General features: G+C 40.1%; 1 protein-coding gene across 1 annotated transcript; it reads left to right on the top strand.

The window, feature by feature from the left end:
* Window positions 1-3,534: 3,534 nt before the first annotated feature.
* si:dkey-202l22.6 (interferon-induced very large GTPase 1) lies at window positions 3,535-10,558 on the top strand. The gene is made up of 3 exons (XM_066655725.1): window positions 3,535-3,598; window positions 3,991-4,068; window positions 5,919-10,558. Exons 2-3 carry the CDS (start codon window positions 4,014-4,016, stop codon window positions 10,457-10,459), a joined length of 4,596 nt encoding a protein of 1,531 aa, XP_066511822.1. The 5' UTR covers window positions 3,535-3,598; window positions 3,991-4,013; the 3' UTR covers window positions 10,460-10,558.

Raw genomic sequence — 10,558 nt, 5'->3', positions numbered from 1 at the left:
ACATGGGGCACAGCACTTTTATGGACATCCCTGGTCAAATGAAAACGATTTAAGGAATGTTCTATAACCTTTACACAGGTCACTTCTGTTGCATTTTTTTACTGAATTTTTTTGCATTTTTTGACTGCATTTTGTGTCAGCAAAAACAGTCATTTTCCTTTAAATATGCTCTCTGTGTAGGATGTGTAGTTATTAACAGAAACCGCAATTTTTAAATTGACCACTGGCGCTAAACCTGACCTGTGCTGGTCTGCTCTTCCCCTGCTTTTGTTAGGACATGTCATATTCAAGCACGCTAAGCTGTAATTACCTGGTCTCCATCTTGTCCTCCCTGAGTCAGTTCACTCTCTACAGAATAAACAGCCTGGACATCTGCGTCAAAACCAATCCTACAGTAATTCATCTATCTCCTACAGCATAACTCTCTTAGATGGTGAAGATCATTAGATTTTCTGTTTGAAACGACCTGTACCCTAAAAGATGTGGGGTCATCTGAACAGTTTAATTAACATGATGTAAATACAGACTGAATCAATCTCATAAATCATCATGTAGTTGCTTAGTGTCCAATAAGTTAATCCTCCAGACAGAATAAAAACATGCTGCCATCATTGCTTCTTGCCAAACATCCAAGAGGTTCTCTAAAGACTCGGTTGTTTAAACAGTCATCTCTCAGTGTCTGGTCAAACGACACTTCCTGCAAATTTCTCTATTTCGTGAGTGAAACACATTTGAAAAAAATTGCTTACTATAAAAGAAATAAACATTTACTGAACACATTTTCACTTAAAACATTAACAAAATCTTACTTTTAAACCAAATCTATTTTATTCTTTTTTTATATGAAGTTTATGAGAAGGTGTGATGCTTGTTCTAATGAGTTCTCAGAGGTTCTCACCTGTTCAGCTAGATTCATCATCATGTAGAGAGCTGTTAACATTGAAACCAACATTTCCAAAAATCTTTTTTGCTGATTTGTCTGCGTCCTGCTGATTTCTATTGAATCCAAAACAAAATGCACCTGAATACAGCTGCCTCACAAACAACAAAAAGTGCAATATGCTCAGCCTCTGCACTCACTGTCCATTTGCACGAATGTCTGCTTGCTGTCTTAGCCACATACTGTTACAAGGCTGCACTAAGTCAATTAAAGAGATTTGCAGGACTGAAATAGGAAGCATGTAATCTTTTCTTCCACACATTTATCCCTCCTAGTAATGTTTTGACCTTCTGAGCCCTCAGTGTTAGACAAGCACCACTAATTCACTTTGAACACAGATATCCTGCAGTCTTTTGCCCATGTCTGTGCGTCTGTGCGTAAAAGACACATCGTTGCCAGAATTATTCAGTAGTGTTTTTCAAACCATTTACAAAAAATTTGGGATATATTTTTGTTAAATGCAATTAAAGAGTAGGCAGTATGTTAATTCCCCTGAACCTTCATTAAATACTTGTTATTAATTTAAAGCCAGGCCCAGTCTCTACAATGGGAGGCATAAAAGTGAGACAATGTGGCTCTGAGAGAGGTGTCGTGGAAGCACTGGAACATTTTTGTTTTCACTCATTAAAGATTTTTGCCAGAAATGGGGTTTGTACATTGTATTTAACTGTAGTTTTGTTGCACCTCTTCTGAGCTAAAATACCAGTCAGATTTCAGACATTCTCTTCCCTTCATCGTACGACAGCAGTGTGTTATCAGTAAAGCAGAGCATGTTCAGAATCTTCTCTCTTTTTATCCGACTCTGATCAGTCCTCCACAGTCACAGATAAAGGAAATGTGATGTCACCACAGGAGTCAGCAACAGTTTGCAGTTGTTGTTTTTTTCACTATTCTCAGAGTTATGGGTGATTTAAAGGGTAATAAAAAGGGTTTTTTTACAGACATGCTGAAAAATATTAAAGGTAGTAATATGCAAATATTAAACAAATTACCAGTTTCCTTAATCAAATTACTTAATTTGTTTGTTAAATTTTCAAAAGTAAAAAAGCATTATTCTGCTGTTTTTAACAAGATATGAGAACCCAGATTTTTACATTTTATTTATGTTTAACTATTTTTGCGACTGGTTACAATTAATATGTCATATGTCATATGTCACAATGTCATATTTAGATTAATATTTAAAAAAAAAACGTCATATTTTGGATTAACATTGCTGTCCCAGATATTTGTTTGAGCCCAGATCTGGCCAAACCCCCCGTTCTCACTGACACTCATCACTTTGAGTCGTCCAATTTGGCTTGCAACATGAGGACCACATGAACACATTATTAGGGCCACACTTCAGTCAGAAATTTATTTTTTGGCCACTTTAGGTCGCATCCTACCACAGACAACAATGACAGCACAGTTAAGTACAAATACTTCCAGTGTATAACTAAAGTGCTGTCATTTCTTTGTTTGAAACATGTAAGGCCTGTCCCATTCACAAAACTGTAATATGATTATTTGTGTTGACCATTATGGTTGATGACTGCAAAAAGTTCTTATACATGCCTTCATATATGGGTGGAGCAGCAGGTAGTGTCTCTGTCACAGCTACAGGGTCCTGGAGTTTGTGGGTTCGAGTCCTGCTCCAGGTGACTGTCTGTGAGGAGTGTGGTGTGTTCTCCCAGTGTCTGCGTGGGTTTCCTCAGGGTGCTCAGGTTTCTTCCCACACTCCAAAAACACACGTTGGTAAGTGGATTGGAGACTCAAAAGTATTCGTAGGTGTGAGTGTGTGTTGCCCTGTGAAGGACTGGCGCCCCCTCCAGGGTGTGTTCCCGCCTTGTGCCCAGTGATTCCGGATAGGCTCTGGACCCACCGCCGCAGTGAATTGGATAAGGATCAGAGACAATGAATGAACAAACATTCATATATTTATTTCATGTGCAGCACATTTTATCTGTGTCAAAGACCATCAACGTGACCATCAAGACATAGTTGTCAGCGCATAGTGCAAAAGCCATCATCTCTCACAGCAAAGGGGTGGTGGTGGTGGGAGGGTGTTGGCGGTGTTTCCGTGCCTGTACCATGAATGACTTGCATGTGTGTGAAGTTACCCTTGATTTGGAGGCGTATATTAGGAATTTACAGAGACCTAGTTTACCATGAAATTGACAAAGCCAGGCCTCATTATGTAGCACACCCTACAATAGCATGGCTTCATTCATAGCCAATGTGTGTGTGGCTGGCCTGCCTGCAACAATACCTGTCTTGTACGGTGCATCTTGAAGAAAAGCCTCAAAAGTGGAAACCAAGGATTGTTGAGCAGCTGAAGTCGAGCCAAAACGAGCAAAGATTTAACTTGTAAAACTTCTACAATTGGTTTAATCTGTTCCCAAACTATGAAAATGTGTTATTCTTGTAGTATCATCAACACATGAAAACTTTTAAAACATTATATGATATTGCTTTGATACAGCATGTGGTATGTCCTCATGCTTTTTCTACATGTGACTGAGTGTGGAACAGGTATGCATGCATAATGAATGAGGCACAGTCTGCGCACTCATATAAAAGGTACTGGCATGTTCACTCTCATTTTAACTTCACTTGATTCTTGTACAGCAGATATTCAGAAGGCTGCACCACAGGAAACCCATTAACCCACAACTGGTAAGAATTTGACCTGACCTGGTACAGACCACGGTTTATTTTTCTTTCTGTAGGAATGCTGCATATTTAAGCGAAGAAGAAGACTTAATAATGTTAAGTAATGTTCTAGAGCAATGGCACTAATGGATTAATGTAGATCTTGTCTTTCATACAAACAAGAACAAATAAAAAACTATAATATAAATCTCAGAAATAATGAATGAGGACACTGTAAAAATACAATGAACTGAACACTTGATATTTTGTTATATCTTCGTTTGATAATCAAGCTTCTTGATAGATTCTTAAAGAAGTACATTAATAAGTTTTCAAGCTTTAGTAGTGAATTAAATCAAGATTTATGTAAAGTTCTACCTGTGTAAAAATGTGTTTCCTATTTACAATTTTTACAGAGGAAAGCAAACAGACTTTCACCATGTCCCTGCATCGGCAAAAACTCCCTGAAAGGAGGACCCACCCTACAGAGATAGGTAACCAACATAAAGATCAGATTATTTGAAGACCCATGTTCTAGTTATTTCAAACAGCCTTTTGCAAAAGTTCAAAATATCCTGGATGTTACATGCTTTAACCTTATTATTTCTGGAGCTTTTAGTGTAAACATTGTGTGCCGAAACATGCTGTTACTAATCAGCCTTAAAATACAAATATTTTATACAAGGAAAGATGTTTCTTCATTATGATGCAGAAGTGTGTTTCTGTCGAGGATCTGTATTTATATTCCCTATCTTTACAAATGTACACATATTTTCCAGTATTTGAAAAATGCTCATAAATTCTGACAAAGCTTTAATATCCAAATAAATTAATGTCTGTGTATGTACATAACATACATATATACCATAACATTACAACCACCTCCTTGTTTCAACACCCTCCCTGCTCCACTGTTTGTACGGGAGCACGCTCTAGAATTACAGACTGCAGTCTATCTGCTGCTTTGGCACTTTTTACCACATGCACCTGTTCCTCAATGATCAGGGTCATCACAGAGAAAGTACGATTTAGCTGGTGGATAGTTGTTAGTGCTGATGTTGATATGTTGGTATTGTGATAGTGTTGTATGGTGCTGGTTTGACTGGATCACACAAAGCAGTTCTGCTCGAGTTTTTAAACTCTTTAGTGTCACTTCTGGATTAAGAATAGTCCAACATCCAAAATGTGCAGCATCCAGTGACCACTGATGAATAAAATGAACAGCAAAACAAACTGTTGAGCTACTCTCTGACTTTAAATGATGGACCAACAAGGTTAATGTGTCTAATAGTATGAACAGCAAGTGGGCACACTGTTTAAAACTCAAGCAGCACTGCTGTGCCTGATCCACTTGTACCAAGGGCAACACACACTAACACACTACCATGTCAGTGTCACTACAGCACTAAGTATGATCCACCATCCACTGCTCTGTGGTCGTCCATGGGGTCCTCACCATTGAAGAGTAGGGTGAAAGGAGGAAATAATGCATGCACCGCAACAAATGGACTACTATAGTTCTTTTATAAAAATGGACCTGTATGGACAGTGAAGTTAAGAGGATGGACAAAAAGAAGAATGTCTGATCATTGGCCTTTGACTCACTCTGCATATTTAATATATTAATATCTCCATTCCCAGAAAAGTTGGAATGCTAAGCAAAATGTAAATAACAGAATGCAATGATGTGCAAATCATTTAAACCCTATATATTTTTTAAATATCAAAGCCCACTGAAAACAACTGGTTCATTATGAAATGAAAAACACAATAACAGAGAACCTGAGCTAATGAGCTGCTGAAATCCTATAACAAGCTAATCAGAATCAGACAACTGTTTACTTTCAATCTCCTTGGTTCCCAGATGCTTAAAGAGTGTTTTTTAAAAGAAGAGGTGATGCAACACAGTGGCAAACTCGTCCCTCTCCCAACTTTATTTTAGCAACGTGTTGCTGGCATCAAATTAAAATTATGAACAAAAAAAAAATTTTTTTAAACAATTAATTTTCTGAATTTCAATGTATAAAATGTTTTCTTTGTACTAGTTTTAACTAAACACATGGTTTAAATGATTAGCACATCATCACACATTTTTTCCCCATTTTGGCCAATGCCCAATTTTGAAACTGTCCTGCAACTAACACTAACGACCAAAAACTGAAAATGTTTCAGTTTAGAATCAAATAACTCATTTCATATTCTCAGTAAAATTGCTGTAAAACCATGAATTCTATTGTAATTGTATATACACAACTATTGTTTAAAATAGTTTGTGTTAGATAGAAATCAATTGAGATTTTGTGTTCATATTGTTTTAGACTGAGTCAGTATGCCTTTATTTCAGTGTCTGAGACTGACAGGGACAAACACATTCTCCTGCAAATGCTGGACCTGCACAGGCAGAGAGTGGTACCTACAGACCTCACATCAATGTTGTACACCACTTCTTCATGTCTACAAGATACCTTTCCCCAAAACCCAGCAGAGCTTCCAAATGCTTTCCTCAGACGACTCTGGCTTCATCACCCACAGACTCGCAGCCCTTCCTGTGAGGTAGTAGGAGAATATTATGCTGTGGCAAGACCACCTGAGATGAGTGAGGATTCACAATGTGCCATCAACCCTTTGGACCTGGTGGCCGCTGTTTACATGACCACAAACAGTTTTCTACAGCAAGAGATCACTTATAGAATGGTGCAGTGCAACTTTGCTGTGCCTCTGTATTTGCCACCAGTTTATCCAGAGAAAACAGGAACCTTCCTCCTCTGTCCTTTTAGGGGTGTTTTGGGTAGATGGAACCCAGATTCTTCAGAAGATTCCAGAGATTGCATCATGAAAAACATGGCCAGCTCCAGGATGCCACTTCTCTCAGCCGTGAGATTAAGCCAATGTAGTGTCTCAAAGTCACGAGTACTGAACAGTGTGCTTGGGACTCCACAAAAGTCAATTGAAAGTTTTGTACATCGTGATATGGATGGAGGGCAGCTTCCACGAATTCTTTCGGATGGCCTAGTTGAAGTGTACTGGAATTTAACTCAGGCTGATCAAAATGACAGTGTTTTCTCTCAACCTGTACTAATAGGCAATCTCAGAGGAGATGCAGCTGACTACGAAAAACAGGTTAGTCTTCTGTGCTATGCTTCTGCAGTTCTTGTAGTATTCTGTGGCAATTTTGGGGACAAGGAAAGAACGCTTCTGTCTTCATGGAGAGATAATGCAGGTTACCTGATTCTAATTGACTGCTCATTGGCCAGGGATGAAGATAGTGAAAGGACCAAACAAAGATTGATGAAAGATTTAGAGCTGCCTGAGGAATCCCTAATTAATGGACATGACTGTAATGAAGACACACTTGCTGAAAAGCTAAGAGATGCACTAAACCTACTGATCCCAAAGGTACATACTACAAACCTGGTTGCTGCAGCTGGCATGGCCAGTGACCTCAACCTGAAAATTGATGAAGATGAAATCTGCAGAATGGCATTTACAGAGGCTGAAGAGGTTCTGCATGGAATTGAAAATGGAGTAAGCAAGTTCTTGGAAGAGCAACTGCCCCTGCAGGGTCCCACATGGAAAAGATTGTGTCATCTAGAGAAAGAGGAAGGCAGATCTCAGGGTCAGCTTATGCCTCAACAAGGCCAGGAACCCACTGAAGCAAAAGAAGAACTTGTTGAGAAATTCATGAATTACAATTTAACCACAGCTATGAAAACCTTCATTGAAGCTGTATGTACTTATGATGTGACCAAGCGAGCCTACTTCCTTTCATGGATTAGAGTTAAACTTCAGGTCATGCAGTTGGACAAACTGTCAGTTACAGAGCAGGAGCAGCAGCAGAACCCTTGCATTGGCCTTGAACACTTCCTGCGTGAGATGGGTTTGATCTATGAGAGGTATTTTCGTGGTCCCAACTATGAGTTGTACGAGATGTTCCGCTTGCCATATTTGGCTGCTGAGTTACTCCTGTATGGAGTTCCCCTAGAGCTCTTTGATGGGGACGCTGCAGTATTTCCACTGAACTGGGTATACAGTGTCCTCTATGAAGTGTACAGACAGCTGCCACAGTACAGTCGAATGAGAGTCCTAACAACTTTAGGCTTCCATAACTCCAGAAATGCAGAGATACTTTCTGCCTTATTTGGGGTAAACTTTCCAAAATGGGGCCAAAGGCACATTAAAGGAGCCTACATGCTTCTTCTCAGCCTACCCGATAACATTAGAATGGAGCTGGACTGTGAATTTCTATTGCTAATCTGCACAGAAGGTCTGAACTCTCCACACGCAGGACAGGAAGAGGGAAACTTTGTGCATGACAATGAACTTGCAACTTTTGTGAGTGGATTAAGTGATGTCACTTTGGTAAATTTCCCACATGACAACCAGGCCATATCAAGAAAAAACCTTCAGATCGCAGTAAATGCTCTTCTTCGATCTAAGGACACAGAAAGAAAACCCAACTTCCACGTTGTTTCTGAAGGATCAACAAACAACGCTAAAATAATGAGTTGTGTAATTGATGTATTGGCGCAAGAGAACTCCTCAGCTAATGCTGAAACAGAGTTGCATCACACTGAAGGAAGACATGCCAACCACGATCTGACTGGTCCATGGAGCGACCACTCTCTATCTTCAGGAAATTCTCAGATATACAGTGATGCTGCTCTGGAGCTGAAGCAGAGGCTGCTGGCAATATTTCATGAGAAGGCAACCACATGCCAACCAACATGCCTGGGTGCATTTATGGAGAATATGTGCAAATTATGGGAGTCCGTGAAAAATCAAAATTTCTCTGTTGGGTTTGGGGACACACATGTAGCTGATGCACTTGTCAGTCTCTGCACAAAACTTTCAGAAGGTGAAGAGCAACTTGTGGACCTCATGGACCATTGGGCTCAGGGGCTGGAGAACCAAATAAGTGGCTTAAAAGAATCCACTTCATTCAATGGAGATCATGGTGACACTTCAGAAACCATCCTTGGAAAATTAGGTGAAAGGGCAGCAATGCAAATAAGCACAGAGTGTGAAAAAATCAAGTCAAGCCTCTGGGACCAGCTCAGACAAGAAGATAATGACATAGCCCTCATGGACACCTACCAAACACATTTACTCAAAAAAGTGGAGCTCATTCAACAGCAAGTGACCCTTGACATAAATCCAAAGATTGAGTCTGCAATAGTTAGACATGACTTGTCAGTTAAGATGCAAGCCTTGCTGACAGCTCTGGAAGCAGCCTTAGAGGTGAAACTACGATCACTTTTGGAACGTTCCAAGAGCAGCGACACTCTTATTGACGAGAAACAACTTAAAGAGGAGTTTGCTGAAGTTTGGGATGACATACCATCCAACTATGTGGCTATTCCCCTTGATAGTCATGAAGTCCATACACGTGTAGTTGAGAAGCTGAAAGAAAACTTAAACAGCCGAGGCCTGAAAAAACAAAAAATTAAACTAAAAGATGGCAACTCTCTAAGGGGCTTCACAGTAAAAAATGGCCATTTTGCTTTGCAAAGCAAGATGAAGCGAACACTGAAATATAACAAGGAGGTTGTACAGAGGTTCACTAATAATTTAATACAAGATTATGAGAGAAGAGTCTCTGAGAAACAAAAACATAAAGAGGGCTACTCTGACAGCTATATGGGGGAGATACTTGCAATTGTAGACAAGGGTTTAGAGGTCCTGAAATGTGAGCCATTCAAGATGAAACCCAAATATGAGATGGATGTTAAAACTTACATCTGTAGCAAAGCGTTAGAATCTTTCCAGCAAATGCACAATGTTCTCAGAAGGGAAAGAGAGACAAAGGAGGCATTCCTGAATGAAATGAAGGAACAACATTTGCAGGACTTCCTTCATAGTTTCCACAAGAGGGACGAATGCCAGAAAGCTGCCCAGGCCTTCACTGCACTGTGCCTCAAACCTACAGCCCTCGACTTTATCTACAGCAGCTTAGAGAGACAAATTCTGAATGACATGTTGGCGAAGGATCATGAACACATATATTCCTCACCCAAGAAATTCCACTACCATCTTCTTAAAGAACTCTTACTGGAGGACAGCTTTGAGAAGGTTACTGAATACCTGCAGTCCAGTGAGAGCTTCTATCATAAGAGGATCGAGCACAATGTTGTGGAACATTTGTCTGGTTCTGTGATGATGGAGGATCGGAGAGAGCAGCGAATGAAAGAAATCTGTCAGCGACTGAAAAGATCTCTCGTTCTGTCATTTGAAGAAAGTAATGGGGTTCAGAGCAATGCCAGGCTGCTGCTGGAGAGAATGTGTGTCATCCTTCAGAATACTGGGGATGTGACAGTGCATTCGGATTCCTTGGGGGCACCTTTGTTTGACATCACCCCTCAACGAGAGCTGTTTCTCACCCACCTAAAAGAATCAGTGGCTGAGCTGTCATTATCTCTTGCCCAGGATTTCAGCGTCAATACAGATGCCATTGAAGTTCCAGAAGGCCTCTCCTGTAAGTTACAGAAGCTGTTGTATGACCGTGTAAAGGGATGTGACCAACAGTGCCCTTTCTGCAAAGCTCCATGTGATTTGGGGGGAACGCAACATGCCGTGCATGAAGCTCTTGTGCATCGGCCAAAAGGTCTCGTGTGTTACACCATTGCGGATTCCACCACTCTATCCCACATACACTGTTCTGCTGAGATGGCAGGAGAAAACCTATTCCAGTACATCTACCCCGACTGGAACATTCCAGCTAATAGTAATGACACTGACATTTATTGGAAATTCATGCTCACGAGATACAACACAAGGTTTGCTCAGGAATACAACTGTGAGCCAGCATCACTGCCTGAAGACTGGAAGAAAATAACCAAAGATGATGCACTGAAGAATCTAAAAAAAGCCTTTTATATTTCTGAGTGACACCAGTCATCGTCTGCTGATGATAAGATTACACCGGCGTATTCCACACAAATATTATGTCATATATTAGTTGAACATTGTTACAATGAGATTGTTGTT

Source organism: Hoplias malabaricus, chromosome 1 (assembly GCF_029633855.1).
Source record: "Hoplias malabaricus isolate fHopMal1 chromosome 1, fHopMal1.hap1, whole genome shotgun sequence".
Lineage (NCBI taxonomy): Eukaryota > Metazoa > Chordata > Actinopteri > Characiformes > Erythrinidae > Hoplias > Hoplias malabaricus.
Note: the sequence above shows the minus strand (reverse complement) of the source record. Positions and strands in the feature narration are given on the sequence as shown.

Bases quoted from the DNA above. Each gene is read 5' to 3' on its own strand.
- si:dkey-202l22.6 (XM_066655725.1), top strand. From the start codon at position 4,014: ATGTCCCTGCATCGGCAAAAACTCCCTGAAAGGAGGACCCACCCTACA. The intron at 4,069-5,918 runs GTAACCAACATA...CCTTTATTTCAG, and splicing joins GACCCACCCTACAGAGATAG to TGTCTGAGACTGACAGGGAC.